The following is a 20742-nucleotide window of genomic DNA, read 5'->3' as shown; positions in this document are numbered from 1 at the left end:
CAGGTACATACAAAGCAAAGTGACACTCAGGAGGTACTTCACTTGAACTGGTTGTTAGACAAATTTATGGTTGGGTACGCTGCCTCCCGTCATTTTATTATTTTGTTCTATCATTTATTCATCATTTTATTATTTCTTTCATTATTACAGAATAAAATATGTTTGCAGATTTAATCGACAAGAATAATATAAATAAATTCTTAAAGAAATATCTTAATAAAGAGAACAGTGCAATTTAAATAGTGCAAAAATATAGCGAGAAACCAACTTTTAAAAAAAAGAGAACTTTCTTTCTAGCCAACCTCAGTCATCAGCGGTTGGGGGGGGGGGAGGTGTAAATCTGTTTCGAGAACTTCTGTTGCTGTGCCCCTAAATGTTATTTTTCCTTATATACACAGGGACCGTACCAACCCTTGGGGGGCCGGTTTACACTAAATGAAAGCTAGCCTTCTTCCTCGCACACTGACCGTAGCCAAGCATCACTGGCTACAGTCAGTGTGCGGGTGGGTGACCACTTGGATCAGTCTGCGTAGGGACCGAGGGTGTGCGGTATTGGTCCTCGTTAAACTGTGCTACCGTAAAGTGCTCGACTTCACGTGCAGGTCGTCGGGCTACCGAAGCGGGGGTGCCATCCCCTCCGCAAAGGATCAAAATAGTGATGGCATGTCTTCGGATCATCCTCCGGGATGTTTCTCAGATCGTCGCCAATAGCCCATTGTGCAGCTCTAGTGCGACGTAAATTAACAACCACCACCACCTTCTTCTCCTTAAAAAGTTTTGACAAAGGGCCCTGTGTGCATTTCGTTGAGATGGCTCTGTTATGGATGTAAAATTCAATTGATTTAACTGCAACTTAGAGAGGTTGGGGAAAAAAACTATAATATGCTGGAAAATATTTGATCACTGTGTTAACACAAGTTTATTGGAGATGCTTTGATTACTCAAAATATGAATGCTTTAGTTTTGTTTAGCAATAAATGGAAAGATTTTAAATGTGCAAACAATAGATGAATGAAGAAGTAGAGAATTCATTGCCTGTGCTCCGATGTCGCTGATCATTAAATCCTTGTTTTTATTGTGTATGAGGACTTATTTCTCCTCCTTTTCTGTGTTTTAATTTTTAAAACAAAGTTTGAAGTGTGAGTTTATTTTAATGCAGGATTTTGCAATTTCTAAAAATTAAGAATGTTTTTATCTTAATTAAAAATTTTAATTTGCCTACTATTTAGTTGACTTTTTTAAAAAAAAATTTGCTTTTAATGTTACAAAATGATTTTTTTTGAAAAATATTTTTCAATCAATACAGTTACTAATATAATTTCATATGCAATATATATATATTTGGTGAAATGAAAATTATGCTATCTCTTAAGTTTATAAAAATTAAAATGAAAGTAATTATCTAATAAAATATTAGATATAATAAAATAAAAAAAACTTCTCTTTAAATATATTAGATGAGACAACTGCTAAAATCAGAATTTTAATTTTCATTAAAAAATCAGTTACAACGTAGTATTTTGTATAAGAAATAAATCACAAAATTTTCACATTTTATTGATTTGTACCTGGTAACAGAAATTAAAAGTTACTTTATTCTTTTTTATTTCTATATGAGAATACAATCATTTTATACCTGTCGTGTGATTCTTCTGCTAATACAGCGAATTACAAGACTGTTGATTCATAAACTTCTGCGAATCAATAATTTATGTTATGACAAACTCTTCTTGCAGTTTCACTGATCTAAAATTTAAAATTCATTGCTTACGCAAAATCTCGCTAACTAGACATTTATAATTCCGCCCTTACCAACACACTTTTTTTTTCTTGAGATTTATTTCACTCTCGATAACGGCTTTTTTTACTAAGATTTGTCAGAGAAAAAAACTTTAAATAAATTTGAAGAAAGCAAGACTGAAAAAATAAAGTTCTATAAAAACTTCAGCTAGAATTAATGAGCTTCTGAGGCAAAGACAAAAATTAATAACCTAAAAAATAGTTCTGAAATGGCAAACATTTAAACGATCGTTTGCTAAAAAAACGGAATTTTTTTTTAGGGAATTTTTCTTTTATTTTAGGGTGTAGTAGTTTTGTTGCAAATTCCGGTTTATAACAGAAATATCATTCGATCAATGTGATCTATTTGGCTACAATTGGGTCAAATAATTTTTAATATATTTTTGACATTGAAATTTCGAATCGCACATTTCAGAAACCACTTTTCTGGTTGGTAGGTACTTTATTTACGTCGCACTAGAGCTGTACATTGCCGTAGGTCTGGGAAATCTCCCTGAGGATGATCTGAAGACATGAGATCACAATTTTTATTCTCTGCAAAGGGGGTGGCTCCTCTACTTTGATAGCTCAACAGCCTGTGCGCAAAGTTGAGCACTTTACAGTAGAACAATTAAACGAGACCAAAGGACCGCACCTTGACGTTTCGATCCTCATTTTTTCTTTTTCAGTTAATGCAAATAGTTTTGTAATTGTTTGTAAATTCTGATATGATACACAAAATTTTAATTGCGCATTTGAGTAATAACTGCAGTTTGTGTTTGGTTAGGATCAATACCATCCTAAATCTATGTTGTTTTTTTTATTGTTGTATCAGCTATTGATTAATGTTGCAATTTTTTTTAAATGTTTTTTTTTTGAATCCCTGAATTTTTTGTGCATTATTATTTTTATGCATTACATGCAAAATTAAATTTGTGCATTTATTAGTCAATTTTTGATGTGACGATACCGCTGTTTTTTTTTTTTTTTTTAAATCTACCTTTTCACAGTTATTACTACTGATATATTCACACGGTTTTTTAAATTCTGATATTTTTATATGATATGCAGTTATTGCTGTTTATTTTCACAATTTTTTTTAAAATTATGATACAGTAAAACCTCGCTACAACAATATTTTGCGGACCAAATAAGAATATTGTTGTAGAGGGATATATTGTTATATCGAGGGCCCACATAATTCTGGGACGCAATAAGATTTTTTGAAATTTAATGTTATATATTCATTAACTATAAATATATTTATATATTATCGAAAAAATTAATTTGCAAAATGTTTATTACGGTTAAGCATTAAAAACAATGGATATAAATACAGAACATAAGATTGTAAACTTACCTTAAAAAAACATTTTTATTGAAAAAAATCCGATATCTTTGTTTGTTTATTCATTTTTCTGACTGTTAAGTCAACCAACAAAGTATGCATAGAGTCCAATGCCCGAAAATGATTTTCATTTGTGAATGGAAGACTTGAGAAAAATGTCTTTAGAGATTTTACGGAATGAAGAGCTTCATGGGGTGACAATACGGACTGTGATACACATGGATCATCACCACCATCTTCTTCCTCATCATTATTTTCCATTTCATCCGTAATTTCAGAGAGAATCTTTTCATTACTAACTCCTGCCAAAATTGTGAGATCGTCATCGGCAGTTAAATAGTCCTCCACGTTAACACCATATGTTTTACCCATTTTTTACTCAAGTTGGGATAAAGATTTTTGAAGATTCAAAACAAATTCTTGATCATCTGAAAGATCACTGTCTGTGGAATTTTCTTCACTATTAGAAACAATTTCATCTTCCAAGACACACAAACCGGCCTTTTTCCAACAATTTTGAATAGTTTTTTCTGTTACCTCCCACCAACTACCAGCAATAATATCACATGCTTCCTTGACATTCACAGTTTTAAAAGGATCTTCTACTTTATTTTCGATGTTGACAAGTATCGATTCAACCAAACGCTTCCTGTAGTATCCTTTGAAACACTTGATTATGCCCATGTCGAGTGGCTGCAAAATCGAAGTACAGTTGGCCGGGAAATAAACAATTTCGACGTTGTGTAGTTTTGGAATTGAGGTGTGAGCGGTGCAGTTATCAATTAATAAAGCAATTTTTTTCTTCCTCTTTTTCATTTCTTTATCTAACATCAACAACCATTCAGAAAAAAACTTAGAAGTCATCCAAGCTTTTTTATTGGCTTTATATTCCACGGGAAGACTTTTCACATTCTTGAAACACCTCGGCTTCAATGATTTGCCGATAACAAGAGGTTGAATTTTGTGTGTCCCTGTGCTATTGGCACACAGAAGAACAGTCAATCTCTGCTTTGATTTTTTTCCGCCGTAACATTTTTCACCCTTAAATTCCAATGTTCGATCGGGAAGGAGTTGAAAAAACAGCCCAGCTTCATCTGCGTTATAAACGTTCTCTGGTTTATACTTTTGAAGAATATCTGTCATCTTCTCTTGCTTCCATTCATTTGCTTCGTTAATCGGAGCAGATTTTTTTCTCTCCGTGAACTTCCTGGAAAGTTATTCCATGTCGATCCCGAAAACGCATTAGCCAACCATTACTAGCTTTAAAAGTTTCATTCCCTAGCATTACTGCGAATTTACGTGCTTGTGTGCATAACAAGGGCCCATTTATCGGGATATTTGTTGCTCTCATCTCTTGAAACCATTTTAAGACGGCAGCATCAATGTTTTCATTAGTTGCGACTTTTAGTCGTTTACGCTTTGGATTAATTAAATTTGAACTTACAGTATCTTCGATCTGTTTTCTTTTCTTTAGAAACGTTACAACTGTAGATTGAGATAATCCGTATTTTCTAGCTGCATCAATCTGTTTCATTCCATCATCAATATCTTTAATAACGTTAAGTTTATCTTGAAAGGAAAGTTGCTTTCTCCCTGCCATCTTATGCTAAATTACACTAGTAAAAAATATCCAATACACTGAAGACTCACCAAGCTGAAAATGTTAGCAGCACTAAATGCGAAAAGCTCTGATCGTAGAATTTGCGCTAGCTCATGAAAACACCAGGTGTAGTTTAAATCAGGGATTAAGTGACAGTGGTGAACGATGACCAATGGTCAGTATACATTTTTTTCTCCTCCTCAATTTCAATAAACGTGCTCCACCCACCTTCTACAGAAACAGTACCTTCTCAGGGTAGCAGGTGTTACTGTGATGTGTGTGGTCATTTATGACTCATGATGTTACAATGGTGATTTCTTAAGAACTGAGGGAGGCAATTCTAAAACATGAAGCTCTTAGGGTGGTCTAAGTACCTCAACAGTGGGGGAATGAAATTTGAATACAAAAGCCATTCTCTGATGTGCAAAGAAATAACAGTGGGGTGAAAAATCATAACCAGCAGTGACCCTTTTATCAGAAAAGATGAAAAAAATGGTAAAAGATGACAAAAAGGCATTTTACATTATTTGAAAACCAATAAAAAAAATAGAAAATAATGTTGAAATTTGAAAAAAAAATCGTTTTACGGAGGTTTACTGATTCAGAGAATATCGTTATATTGAGAGGAAGATAACATTAATCCATATGCAAGTTTGGCGGGACCACGGAACATTATCGTAATAGAGGGAGTTATTGTTGTATCGGATATCGTAGTAGCGAGAGTTCACTGTATTATGATAGTATCAGAAATTCAAATTTTGCACTTGATTATTCACTATTTTAGGCAATAATTGTATAGTTTTCCTTTTTTTTAATCAATTTTTTTGGCAGTTATCACTACTAGTTTTTTCATGTTTTTTAAAATCTCTATTTTTTTTATTACGATATTGTTTCTTACTACACATTTATCTCCATATAAATTTAATGAACACTTTTTGACACTTTTAATTCTGGTGATTTCATCCTGAGTGCATGCGTTTTTATTATAAATTTTTTTTCTTCAGTAATTGCCATGGATTTCACAATTTTTAAAATCGTTTTATTATGTGATGGTCACTCGCTAAATGTGAAAAAGGAGGAATGTGTAATAATTTTTTTAAATGTATGTATTTTTTACTGTGTTGATGTGGATAAAAATTTTTTAAGTTTTTTTTCCCTCTCTTTAAATTTCCTAAATGTTACTTTGGTGCGTAAAAATGAGTCTTTTTCTCATATGTACGGAAAAAAATGCAAAAAGTAAATATTGAGGAAAAAAATTTTAGATAATTTTTTCTTCAAGCAATTACGTCTGTTATACTGTCTGTTGTTAATAATAAAGTTTGTTATTTGTTAAAGTTGTTTGTTGTAAGCTAAAGTTGTCTTATGTTATTTGCAAATTTTTTTAATTTGTTTACATACTATTCAGTTCTCAGTGATAATTGTGTTAGCCTTCGCTTAGCGAAGTGTTATTTTAAATGATAAAATCAGCATACATATACGTGTGTTTCTGAAAAAGAAAATTGTGTATCTTGCTAACTTTGGAAAAGATTACCTAACTTGAACTTACAAAGACTACTGGCAAAAAAATTTTGGTTTTAATTCTTTATGAAATTATTGAGAAAATTAATAATTACCTATGTATTAAATTGGGACTCATTTCATGTTAAAAAAAAAAAAGAAAGAAAGAAAGACTCAAAAATTTAAGAATCTTGGGCACCAAGAGCCTATACTTTCCAGTCATTGAGAAAGCTCTATAGACTAACTACCATATACTTCCTCGCGAGTAATGAGAAAGTCTTGATGACATGAAGTATTGTTGTGCTACCATGCAATGAGGAGTGAGATTGTTGCAAATTTGTTGTCTGTAATCACCCATGCAAAGGGAGAGAGGTGCTTGTCTGCCATGGGGCCTTTGGGCTATTGCCAAAAGCTCTAACCACTGAGGAAAAGAGTGTCAATCCACAACTAGAGGTAGTTAATAAGCTCTATATAGTAGCCAGACCAAAATAAGAACAATCCTTTTTCTTCACAAGAATTGTCCATAATGAAGGCAACTTAAAACTCACTGTTGTCTATGCAATCGTTCGATTCTTCCTTCACGGCCCACGGTGTCTGACTTTAGTGGCCCAAGATCACCAAAGCATGATCTCAATGTGGAAACTCGTATTACTGCTTATATGTACTCATTGGTACACATAAATTTGCAACGTGCGAGCCTGGGGAAGTGCTTCTTTCTTATTACATGGGTCCTGAAGGAGTTCATTAGCTTCAAGCCATGTTGGCTGCCTTTCAATTTATATTAACTGATCAAAGATTTAATTGTAAAGGTGTGAAAGTTTTTCTTGAAATATCAATAATTATTATAACTATATAATATTTTTATTTTCTTAGGTATCTAGGTCATTATGAAAAAATTCATTTTATGGGAGAAGTGCCAGATCATGATAAAATTCAATCAACTGACTCACACAATCGAAAATTGCAGCTTAATTTTTTTCATCAAGTTCCAATGGTTTACAATACTTTGCAGCATGACATTACTGGTAATATTTTAAACAAATATGTTTTTATTGTGAAAAAATAGGAGTTGAGTATTATTTATATTGCTTAATTTTTTTTTTTTTTTTTTTTAAACCTTCAGAGCAAGATTCCCCTTCTTTTGTAGTTTTTGAAGCTAGGGTTTAAAACTTAAACTTATGAAGAAAAATGAATTTACTGTTTTTTAAATAAAAAGACAATATTCAATTATCACAGTTAATAGTATAATAGTATTTAATATAATAAATTGTTTTACCTTTAACCTGATTAGATTTTTTATGTTTTAATTTATTTTTTATAAAATAAAGTTTTACAATGCTAAAAAATTCAGACAAAATTTCTTTCATGGCTGTCAGTAAGGAATTTTGTCATTGTATATGGAATTTTGTTATTAGTATGTCATTGATTTTCCATTTTACCCACACGTGGTGCTGAGTTCAGCTTTTTCAACAATCATATATACCTGAAATTCTTTATCATTATGAAAACTTTTAATTGACCCCATATTATACACATCTGCATTTTTTTAAAAAAATTATACGGGAAAATTTAATTTCTGAAAAATTTTTCTTGTTAAAAACAGTTGTATAGTTTATGAGGTATAAAATAAAAGCTTTACTTCAAATTTAAGTAACACAATTAATTGTGTATATGTGTGTCTACTTTTTCTAGGAGGATGCTCATTATTGTGCATAACCAAAGTGTATTGCTGCTCAAAGAAAAATATTAAGTTCAAATATAGAATTCTTTGAGTAGAAACTAAGTATTTTGCTATTTTTGGAGGGGGAAAAAAACATTAAATTTGCAAGAGTTGAAAAATAATTTTTAAATTAGTAATTTTACTGTAGTTCTAAAATTCATACATTGTAATATTATATGTATAACTGGTCCATTATGATGTCAACAACCATTTTGCTATCACACAATTTGTTTTACAATCTGCAATACCTTTTTTTTACACTAATTTTAAGGAAGAAACACTTTTAACTAGTAAAGAAAGTACAAAAATTTTATGATTGTGATATTCTGATTAATTTAAACTTTTATTAACTAGTTAATACTTCTTTTAATACTGTGCATAAACTTTAATCAATCATTTAGTACTTTTTCTAGATTTTGAAATTTTGTTTCATTCAAACGATGTCATAAAATTGAAACACTTGGTTCTTCTGCCTTTACTACATCATGGTTGTAAACAAAGTGCTTTTCGGGATCTTGAATTATATTGCAATTTGCGATTTTAATGTTATTCATTTTTAATTTCCGTTGTTATTTGAAGCTTTTCTACCAAAATTTTTTACTATTTAAAATCTGGATAATTTTTTTAATATTAATAAAATGTTAAAATTATTAAAAATTTTTGCGTAATCTTGAATGCTGAATATTTTTATTACAAGCTACTTATATGAAGATATCACGTTAATAGTAGAGTGGATTTCTTATAAAATTTTGTAACAGATCATAAAATATTTTTTTTTAAATTGAAAAAAGCTTCCATAATTATGATAATAAAAAAAGTCCAGGAGGCAGGCATTTTTAGGTAATGGAGGTCGGTATGGGGCTCCACTTTGTTACATTGACTTCGTCTGAATTCTTTGTGCTGCTATAAAATTGTTAAATATGTAATTATTAATGTATTATATATCTTACAAATATTTAGTAGCATTGATCGTGTTATAGTTTCCCAAAAAAAGTAAAAGTTTAGAATTCTTATCAACCTTAAAAAGTAAAATCTACTCTTCGTGTGTTACATGTATACTTTGTATCCTCTGCTATGTTCTTTCTATGAATTGCGTAAATTATTAGTATTAAAATCCCTGTATCAGAAAAATCTTGTTGCTGTTGTGGGGTGTTGCTCTAACAACAGAACTTGGCTTATTTCTTTCACAGTATATTGGATGTTTGTTAAATAATTTTCATTCCCCATATATAATTAATTTTATTAAATATATCATTAAATATTTTACTTCTCAATTTATAATTTATTTTCTAGATCTTGCTCGTTCAGCATCTGCATTGAATCGAAATTTTGTTTTCCCAACTGATTATGACAAATTATGCATGTCTCTTATATCTGGTCTTCCAAACGAACAAGAACTGGCTCTAAATGTGTGCACTATTTTATCTAATGAAGGAAATTATATGTTACATTTAGAACAGTGCCCAAAATTAGTTTCACTCCTCATTGCACAAGCAGGCATTTGGTCTCGAGGTACCATTTTATTTTTTTTTTAATTTTTATATAATTATTTATTTATCTATTGTGCAATGTTTGTATTTCATACCTCAAAATTAAGTAAAATTTAAAATAATTACATTTTTGCCATTTTCTGAAGAAAAAAAAAATTAAAATCTGATTCTTTTGCTACATTTAAATCACATAAGTAAGTTACTGTTTATGAAACACAAATTTGTTAATGAATGTGTCAATAATGAAGTAAATCTAATCTTGAGTGAACTCACTTTGGTTAGAAAATTTTAGGTATCAATAGATTCACTTGGTTATCAAATGTAATTATATTCTTTACAAAGGCTTCATTGATTGTTATAGGTAAAACATGCTAACTTGTGATATTTTCTCAACCCAGTATGCAACTAGCAATGCGAAAAAAAAGAAGGTAAAAAAAAATTACAGGCTAGACAACTCTTGCAATCAAAATTTTTAAGGATTATTTAAACTTAGAGACTTCTTTCTTCCACACCAAACTTTAATTTTGAATTTTTACAGTATCCTTTGTGACATTTAAAGTACAAAGCCAACAGAATTTGAGAATTAGTATTTTGAATTTTATAATTAAGTTTGGGTTGTCATAGGAGACTAAAATGCAACTATTTTCGGCCCGAGGCAACTATGGCAACTTTTTTTTTTTGCCTGAAAAGGCCAAAAAAGCAACTATTTTCAGGAAAAGGAGACTATTGGGAGACTTTTCTGTACTCCTAGTGATGTTTTTTTAGCTTAAATTGGGTTGATAACCTGCGGCCCTGACACAATAAATTTTTTTTCTTATAAAATTAAAAATTTTGAATTGCAAATTTTAATCATCATTTTTTAATGCTCTCAGATCCCTTCTCAACAGTTATTGCTGCAAAATTCTGCATGGTTTTAAAAAGCCAAATTTTTAATTATATATATGTTTGTGTGTGTGTGTGCGTGCGTACGCGCGATAAATCAATTATTGATAAAAAGTAAAACATTTTATGAAAAATTATTCTTTTGAATGAATAGACAGGGACAGTGATGACGTATTTTATGACGTCAAACCCCGCGTCCTTCCAAACATGTTCCAAACATTTTTTCAAACGAACCATTTCAATGGCATTTACTATGTGAATTTAAGATGGTAAGATTTTTAGTTTATTATTGAAATAAATAAATTTATATAGCGCTTCTAAGGGACTTAGTCCTAATTTAAGTAGTTTTCTTTATACGGGGTATCAGTAGATTTTACGAGTTAAGTGCATTAAATGCTATAAAAAAAAGTTTCAAAATGGTCAAGTTATCTTTAATTTTGATGTATAAAAATTTAAGCGTCAATATTTTTAACTCTTGTTTCATGTTTATAATAACGTCTTATTTTATTTAGAATTTGTTACATATTCTTGATCTACATCTAATTTTTTTTCTTTAGTTATGGATAGGCATGCATTGTTTTAAAACGTTTTGTAATTTTTAATCTATAATTAGATTGTATTTATCAATACTGATGTCTGTTTACTTAATTATGTCTGATGATTAAATTTGTAGTTATTGTAAACTTTGTTTGCTTAAGATTTACTGATTATTGCTGCTAATTCTCATTAGCTTTAGTTTTTAACTACTAAATAGGAATAAATTATGTTACTAACTTATTTAATCTGTATACATATTGTTAAATGTGCACAGAGTTTTAGTTTAAACTGAGATTTATTTTGACTTGAGATTTTTTCTTGTTTATATTTGTCAACATCATCATTAATTAGTTTTTAACAATAGTTTTATGCATTAATTTTTTGAGAAAATTAAGATACCTTATTATTAGATAATTAATATTAGATTATTCTTAACGTTACTAGTGTAGTGCTATGTTAATGTGTAGTGTTATGATAGTGCAGTGTAGTGTTATGTTAAAAGGGTCAATACTATGTTTAGTTTCCAGAATTTTAATATATAGAATAGCTGAATTATTTTAAATTTCTAATTTTCATTTTAAAATGTGAGAGGAACAATTTTTTTAGGTGTTATCTTAAATGAATTTATCTTAAAATCTCAGATTCCTATTTTATTTGATAAGAAAGTGCAACATGAATTTTTTTAGAATTCTTTAAAACATAACTAACATACATAAACTTTTATTTAACATTCATATTTATTAATCTATGTATTCACATAGGTGTTTAAATTTTACTTATTTAATAATATTAATTTTGCATGCATTTCAAATAAATATAATTCAAATTTTTAAGAAATTTTTTAATTTAGAAACTTAACTCTTTAATGCATGTATACATATTTAGTTATACAGCTTTTATATTTGTTAAGTGTTACTGTTATCACTTTTTGTAGAATAAAATTTGCATTTGACAGTCTAAATCAAAATTTTTTAAATTACCTTCATAGTAATATTTTATTTATTACAGTGAACGTAACATTCAAGTCATCCAAATTTATTTCATAATTTGGTTGTAAATATGTTTTAAGACCTGTCAACTCTTTTGTTTACATAATTTTTTTTTATTTTTTACTTCCTATCATTTTAGCTCAAATTTATTGGTAAATTTACTATTTTAAAAACGTGTATCTTAAATGCTTTATAATTTTCACTAATTTGTCTGACTTTATTCATGCTCCTTACATAACTTTTTAATTTGTTTTAAAATTTTCATTATTATTTACAATTAATAAGTTGTCTCAATATTATAAAATAGAAAATTTGATTTAATATAATATACATATTTTAAGAAAAATTAAACATAAATTAGAAATAACATTTTCCAAATAATAAAATTCACAAATTTCCAGATTATAACTACAATTTATATGGTAAATTTTAAATACAAATTCTCCCAATCATACATACAAAAAGTTTTCATAATCATTTACCATTAATAAGCTACTCCAATTAATATCATAAAAAGAGATTAACATCATATTAATATATGCAACACTTTTTCTTGCCATTTCAGTGGTTAAATTCGACTCTATATTAATATATTCAAAGATTTAGTTGACCCACTTTTAACTACATGAGAAACGCCATATTGTTTGCTCCGTTCAAAACAAAGTTTGGAACGAAGAGAGCTAATGACGTAGGACTAACCCTGTCTGAATTCTGGTATTGCCATCCACTTGACTAAATGGATCATGGTATATGGCAATTAAGTCGTTTAATAATATTTTAGTCATATTTTTAATAAAATTTTTTTCTTATTTAGGCAACTATTGGCATTGTTTTCTGCAACATTTTCATGCTTTAGGCTCCTAAAAGTAATTTGTTCATTTTTTTCTGTGGCAACCCTGTACCTATATAATTCTACAATCAGCATTATCATACATCAGTCTGTTTTCAAATTTTTCCTAAGTATCAGTGTTTTTGAGTAATTTGTGTTAAGAAAATTTGATAAATAAGTTCAAAAATAACCTAAATGTTTCTTTTTGTGCAAAATAGTTTCATATTTTTTTTTTTATTTTTTCGTAATTTGAGTTTCTGGTTAATTTGATACTTTTTGTTCATTTTCCACTCTCATGCCTGAACTAAGCAACCACTTCATTTTTTATTTTTTTTGAAAAGTACATTGCTCTTGAATGACACTCTATCTTAAGACGTTTATTAAATGCTAGAAAATTAAAAAAAAATTAACCTGAAATCAGCATGGTGAAAGAAGAGGCTTCTTAAGCTGTAACAAAATTACAGTTTTTACAACTTTTGTAACTACTATGATCCATCTCAATTTTCAATTCCAAGATCAGAAAATATTAGCTTAACCAATGGTAGGAGATAGCTAGCTTCATTGTTTACCAGCTGGTGGGATGAAGTCATGCCAGTTTACTTATGTGTGTAATAATACAATAAAATAAGTTTAAAATTTCTTTTTCAGGAGAAACCTCACTGAAGTTTTTATTTTTGCAAAGTTGGAAGGGATTAAAAGGTAGAAAAATGCAAAGATTTTGGAAAAGCACTTTAGACCTGCGGAACACTTTACTTGTCCAGTTATTAGACATAGATTTAGGTATATTTGGCTCTTGTTTTTTACTGGCTTTAAAATCATAAGAATAAGGACCTTTTCTCACATGATACTATTTCCAGGTGAATGCAATCCGGACGATACATTGCTGAATTTAGAGACTGATCTTGGATCATTGAATATAGAAGGTCAAAGAGTGCTAAGGGTAATTTAATTTTTATTTTATTATTTTTGATTTATTATTCTTTAACATTTAAATCAAAATGAACTTTTACTTATAGGTTGCCCTAATTTTACACAATTTATCATTTGAAAAAAATAATGTTCCTGTTTTAGTGTCTAATTCAAATTTTATAAGGTAGGTGGTTATTAAATATTTTCATTTAGTTTGTCAATATGCATTATCTGACTTGACTAGTTGAATTTTTAAAATTTAACCAAACAAATCTTTCCTTTGAGTTTTGAATTCTCCAACAATGACAATTTCCAGTTTTGTGGTGAAATTGCGTTTTCCCCTGGGAACTCACTGACTTTTTTTTTTTTTTCGAATCTCGTTTTCCCTGACTATTCCCAGGGCTTTTGAATCCGTCATTTTACTTTCAGAGGATATCAATGTTCACTTTCTGAATTTTCATCCCAGATTCTAAATTTAACAGGATCCGAGTTTAAAAAAATAATCATACTTATTTATTATTTTATTTTTTAAAACGTCATGTTCTTAGAAGGAGTGGTAAAACTTAGTTGCTTTTATAATTATATGCTCCCAATTTTCTTCTTTCTATTTAATCCACTTTTTTAATTATATGTTCCCAATTTTCTTCTTTTTATTTAATCCACTTTTTTAAATAATGAGAAAAAAAAACTAACCTCTCAAATTTGGATTTTAACACATGTTTTTTAACTCTCTTTGGAATCATTTAATTCTGCTTGATAGTTTTTTTTATTTTTCCCCTACTAGCACAGTCATGTTAATAATTTACTAAATTATAATTACTAAATTCTGATTATTTCTTAAATGATTAAATTCAGCTTAACTATTTTCCTACTTTATTATTGAATAATGAGTAGCCGTATTTAAATATTTTTCGTATTTCCATTTTACTTTTCGAAGTAAAGTATAGGGATATATTTTTCTTTTTTATTTCTCTTTCATCTTCTGTTCACTGATATGCATGTGCAATACATTTTCCCCACCCCCTCCTAAATCAAAGAGAAAACGAAATCAGCATACCACTCCTTTGAGTTTGATTGACGGCAGCTCATCAGAAAAACGATTCTTTCTGACATACCGGAGAAAATAAAACATTCGTCCCTTCCTTGTCTCCTCTCGATCTAAAGATGAAGGTCACAGAAGAAATGACGTTTCTCTGGGCAAATGGGGAGAAAAATTCTTCCCCCACATTTTCCTCTACTTAGCTTCAAGGATGAGTCAAATTTCCGCTTTTTTTCATAATCGTTCTAGTTCGGGAAAACCGAGCAAAATTTTTCCCACTTTTCTGGATACCGGATAAATGGTTCTACAGGGTGTCTCAGTTAAGCGTTTCAGAACTTCTAAGAGGGATAGGGGGCATCCTGACGACTCGAAATCATATAGCAATGTGGGGTCAGAAATGCTTTCCTGAAGCTGTGACGTACACAGAAGCACCATAAAGAAAAGAGACCATAAGTGAAAAATCGCTATAATAATGCATTGAAAAAATTATATGGTACATGGGCCAAAGTAAGTGTTCGAAGCTTCTGTCACCGGCTACAATGTACACTTCACATCTCCGGGGCATGGACATTCGAACATTCTGCAATACTCCAGGCATATCTCGCAGGCATTTACTGCGATTCTTGCAACCAGCATTATCAACAGGGGTTTCATAAACCAATGTTTTCATACGACTCCAGAAATCAAGACATGATAGGTCGGGTGACCGAGGAGGCCATATAATTTTTTCAATGTATTATTATAGCGATTTTTCACTTACGGTCTCTTTTCTTTATGGTGCTTCTGTGTACGTCACCGCTTCAGGAAAGCATTTCCGACCCCACATTGCTATATGATTTCGAGTCGTCAGGATGCCCCCTACCCCTGTTAGAAGTTCTGAAACGCTTAACTGAGACACCCTGTATACTGTATTACTTACCTCTTTCACCTTAAAGTTAACTTTTTTTTACACACTTGATTCAGGGCGATTACGTTGTAAATTAATGTTTTCCAACAGACTTTACATTAATTTAATTTCATATTAATACGGTGTTATATTTTTTATTAATGTGATGTTGTAACGACAATTTGTTAATGATTTATTCAAAAATCACTTTTAACGGTTTCATCGTGAATCTATTTTTTTCCCTGAGAGTTTTTTCAACCATTTTTTTAAAATTTTATTTTTTATACAATGTTACTACCTATGCATATTTCGAATTTAACCCCTTTAGGACAATGATCACATGTGTCCAGTTTTGCACATATTTCCAATTTTGATACTTTTAATACGATATTATTATTTTTTATTTCATTAATCACTTTTTACCACATGTGTTTTGCGCCATTTCTTTTGTAAAAGCACTTTTTTTGTTGCAATAATACTTATTTAACGTTTTATTCAGTTCTTCACATTGTTTTTAAAAACACATTGTGTTTTAAATATTTTAACAATATTTTTGTTGTATACTTTCGCAGCTTCTTTATAATACTTTAAGTCATAGCAGCTGAAGTCAAGCATGCAACTTTTTTTTTAGTTGGGAAAAATTAGAAAATATTTATTATGAAATGTTTTTTTTTTTTTTTAAATTTTCAGTAGTAGTAAATTAAAGCAATAAACAGCTACAACAATTATGTTTCTAAACCAACTTTTTTCCTTTAAGTTGTATATTTTTAAGATTATTAGGATGTTGCCTGAATATTAACACTGTTTTTAATTAAGTCACTATTTATCACTTTTTAAAAAATTTTAGTCACTTTTTTCACAACTTTTTCTACTATGACCCTCTCTGAGCCCTGTGTTATAAGACCCATTATCATGAAAAGTATAAATGTAGATTAAGGAGAGAGAAAAAATAGCTTTACTCATGAAAAAAACTTAAAAAATGTGTATATTTTCCATATGTTGAAATTTGCTTTGAAAGGAAAATTTTTCTTTCCTTTTCAAACGTCCAAAAAAATTGTGGATAGAAACAAAGACATAGAGAAGACTTCTATAGTAGAGAATAAGAACAAAGTCATTGTTAAACTCAATATTTTTATTCCTTTTTTATCAGGCTTATGATGCTTTGCTTAGTTTTTTCTTACAAAAGAATCTCTCATTCAAAAAAAAAAAAAAATAGTCAAAAATTTTGTTACTGCTTATTGTCACCAAATAATAGTTTGGCGTTTACTACTAAAAGCAAATATTAATATCATTAATTTTTATTCTTTTATAATAAAAATGAATCTAGATTACAAATGTCTTTTTTTTCTGTCTGTAAAGATAGTTGTAAAATATATATATATTTAGGTTTCTTTTACTGAGTATATATTCTTCTTGGACTAATCTCAAACAGACAGCATATGATACTCTGTCCAATATTGCCTCTGAAGTAAGTATAATGTTTGCTTTGAAACAAAAACAACAAAGTGATTGGAAAAAGGTATATAATTATAATTTGTAATTTATTTATTCTTTAGATAAAATTATCTATTGAGAAAGACATTAGCTCACGTTTAATATTCGAAACTGTTATGAAGGGAATACAGTCACCTGATAGATACATGAATATAAGGTCAATGGACATTTTATCCCAATTGTGTAACTATGAGCCCAATGAAGACATTATACCATCTCAATTAGATGCTGAGGTATGTTTGAAGTTTTTGAATTCTATTATTAAATAACCCTATATTCTTGGGGTGCATGACCTTTTTGAGAAGGACCTCTTGCCTAGCATTTTAAGTAAAGAAGGGCTGCATACTTATTTAGAAATGTTGACAGCAAATATGATAATTTTTATAAACATTAGTGCTCTAAGATCAAAATTTTTTTCATTAGTAAACTTGGTAATATCTTTACAGCAAATTAAATATTTTTAATTATTTGAATTTATTCAAAAATTAAAAATCAGGGATTATTAGGTTTAAACATGAACCAAAAATTACAACGAAAACATTATCATGCAAAATTAGATCCAATATTTATTTAGTATTATACTTCAGATGTTATTTTGTGAATTATTAGAGATTGTATGAATTTTACGTAGAAAAAGTTTTCTTTTTGTTGTTGTTTTTTTTTTTTTTTTAAAAAATCACCTAAGCTGCAAAGAATTTTAAACTCAATTCCTAACAGTGATCAGCTTAAAAATTCACATTTTCTTCCTCTTTTCATGTTGCAATAACATCATGTTAAATATTGTGATTTTGAATATGACATGGATACACAAACACACAGCCCTAATTGACAAAAAAGCAGTGGGAAAATAATTTGGAATTATAATGATATGAGTGCAAAATTGTATAAAAAAGTGATTATTTAAATACGTGATTAGAAACTCTCACTTCATAATAACAGTGTATCATTACTCCTGAATTGTAATAATCTCTTAGTTAAGATATGAGTTTTCAAAAATATGTTTAAAAGCGTAGCAATGACATTCATTTTTTTAAAAAAAATGAAAATAATAATTTAGATTTATAAGGAAATCAGGGATATTAAAGCATATCAAAAAATTATCAATTAAATACTCAGTTTATGACTCACGAGTGGTAATATATGAAATGTATCGTGATTTTAAAAACCACCTGAAAATTTGTAATTATAGCTGTCCAAAAAAATCAAAATAAATTATTGGGCTTATGATGAAATCAGCTAAAACAGAGAATCAAAAAGTTATTACTCAAATTCTAAATTCGTGTATTGTAATATCTTACCAAAAATAGTAGGTTTTTTAAAAATTATGTGGAATTCCAAAGCATTTACTGTGGTAAAAGAGATTGAGAAACAACGAAAATTTACAATAAAATTTTTGCAAATTGAACTCGTCAAAAAGTGATAACTCTAATGTGCTTTTCAAAATTTTCAAAGTTTTTTTATTTTTCAAAAAAAAATTTTTTTTTAAAATTGTGTTCAGAAGCTTCTGTGTGCCACATATCAACAGTCATCAGGCCGCTGGTTGTGCACCCCTGCATATTCATTATAAAATATAGATGAAAAATCTTAATATAACATTGAGAAATTATTTATATGTCCTATAAAAAATAATCTGAGTATGCATAAGGTGAACAAGAATCAAATTGTGCATTTTTGATCTTATTCTCCATAGGGTTGGGTTTGTCACGTCAGAATTCTGCCGAAAAGTGTCTTAAACTGTTGAAATGTGAGAAAACCTGGCCTATTAACTTTTCTGACATTGAAGACATTTTATTAGAAGTCAAGTTCCATAACTGTTTATATCATGCACAATACTTGCATTATAATTATTTCTTTCATTATGATTTATATTACATATGATTTATAAAAAAATATTCCTGAAACTATTAGCTTTTTTTTTCTTCAAAACGCATGGTATTATTTATGCTTAAAGATAATTATTCTGAAACATTATATTATCATTATTATGAAACATTATAACAATTCAGCTCAATTCTTATCTGTAATATAGATAAGAATTATGAAGTGTTAATTGCTTCGTGGCAAAAGCGCAGCGCGGTAGAGCAGCAACATTGTGGAAGTTTGTTAGAGTTTTTGCAGAAAGATTTTTCATTTGGGAAGCAAAAAAGATACTAATACACGAGATGCCTTTCTCGTGTATTAAAAGACAAAGAAATGCTCTTGATTTTTTCTCCTCTGAGGATAAAAAATTTGGTAATGACTAGCTACAGTTAAAATTTATAATATGAAGAGTAATTCCCAAAATCACAAAAATTTATAAGATTGTTCACTCTAAATGTTATGTTTTTTTATGAACATCATTTTACACATTTTAATAAAATATGACTATGATTGGGAATTTTGTAGCAAATTCAGATTTGTAGAGAAAGAATTAATAAATCAATTTGGTACGTTTGTCCTTATTTTTATTTAGTTGAAATAAAATCAATTTAATATGATACTTACACATAAAAATTTTAAATGCATTTAAGTCATCTCTCAATTGCTCACAACTTCATCTACCGATACCATCGTAAATACAGTAGTGTTTTGATCCTTTTTTTTGGCAACTATTACTAAGAATTTTTACTTCAATTTTTAAAATCCCGATGTCTTTCATTGCTCAGTTATTACTATTGATTCTCTAATGGTATTTTTTACTAAATACCAACGATATTGTAACCTCAATTTGTCTCGATATCGTAAATTTAAGTGGTGTTTCAATCGTTTTTCATCAGTTATTGCTTTTCTCCTTTTTTTTAAAAATATATCCCAATGTTTTTTTTATACAATTTTGAAATTGTGTATTTGATTATATACCTTTAATGTAATAATTACTCCATTTTTTGCAGTTATTGTTTCCTCATGGTTTTAAAAACTATGTTTGTCATTTTATATTATTTTGACACTTTAAATTCCAATTACGCTTTTAAGTAACCACATTTTAAGTCGCTGGATTTACTTACATAATATCGTAAATTCATGTGGTGTTTTGATTATTTTTCTGGCAGTTATTGATATTGATTTTATTATGGTTTTTAAAGAACCAATGTATTTCAGACAGGAAAATTCGTATTGCGCATTAGACTATTTACACTTCTTTCCAAAAGACCTCCTATTTTTAAAAAGTAGAGAGTTTCTGAAGATTTGAGGAGCTATTTTCTCATTTATTGTGCTATTATATACATCAGCACATTTCTGCTTTTTCTAATTTGCAAAAAAGGATATGTTTTTCAGAGATGAGATTTTTCCGCTTTATAGCGGATTTCCGCCTTTTTCGCTTTTGTCTCTCAAATTTTAGCCTATAAAATAAAATAATTTTATTTATTTCCGATTTGATAAATAGTTATAATATATCAAAAGATTATAGAAAATTCAAACTACATAGATGACAACCCTTCCGCATATCTACTTATTTTAGCTTTTACGCGCAGAAAATCAGATTTTCCTCATTTTTACCCTTCCGCTAGATCGTAATCTAGACCTCGCTGCATTTTAATATTAAACATCAATTTTCGTATTTACCTGATTTAAAAGTTGCGATTCTTATTCACATGATTTCAATATCGCGATTTGTATTGAGGTATTTTTAAAATTCTATGTAACGATTCGTATTCCTGCGAGTTTATTCAATGTCGTGATTCGTTTTTGTGGTTGTAATATCCGACATCTATTTTTGTATTTACATGTGATTTAAAAATTAGGCATCGTAATTCCTATTTACG

General features: G+C 29.1%; 1 protein-coding gene across 6 annotated transcripts in view; it reads left to right on the top strand.

Annotated features, from left to right (window-relative positions):
- Positions 1-20742, top strand: part of LOC107455719 (uncharacterized) — a 148433-nt gene that overhangs the window by 77664 nt on the left and 50027 nt on the right. For all 6 annotated transcript variants that reach the window (XM_071187978.2, XM_071187979.2, XM_016073386.4 and 3 more), the window contains 7 exons: positions 7098-7249; positions 9238-9456; positions 13320-13451; positions 13529-13611; positions 13688-13764; positions 16892-16973; positions 17062-17232. In XM_071187978.2, the coding sequence (XP_071044079.1) occupies positions 7098-7249; positions 9238-9456; positions 13320-13451; positions 13529-13611; positions 13688-13764; positions 16892-16973; positions 17062-17232 (916 nt within the window). The remainder of the gene's footprint in view (positions 1-7097; positions 7250-9237; positions 9457-13319; positions 13452-13528; positions 13612-13687; positions 13765-16891; positions 16974-17061; positions 17233-20742) is intronic.

The sequence above is a fragment of the Parasteatoda tepidariorum genome, chromosome 11 (assembly GCF_982258835.1).
Source record: "Parasteatoda tepidariorum strain Cologne lab strain chromosome 11, Ptep-v5.0, whole genome shotgun sequence".
NCBI lineage: Eukaryota > Metazoa > Arthropoda > Arachnida > Araneae > Theridiidae > Parasteatoda > Parasteatoda tepidariorum.
Note: the sequence above shows the minus strand (reverse complement) of the source record. Positions and strands in the feature narration are given on the sequence as shown.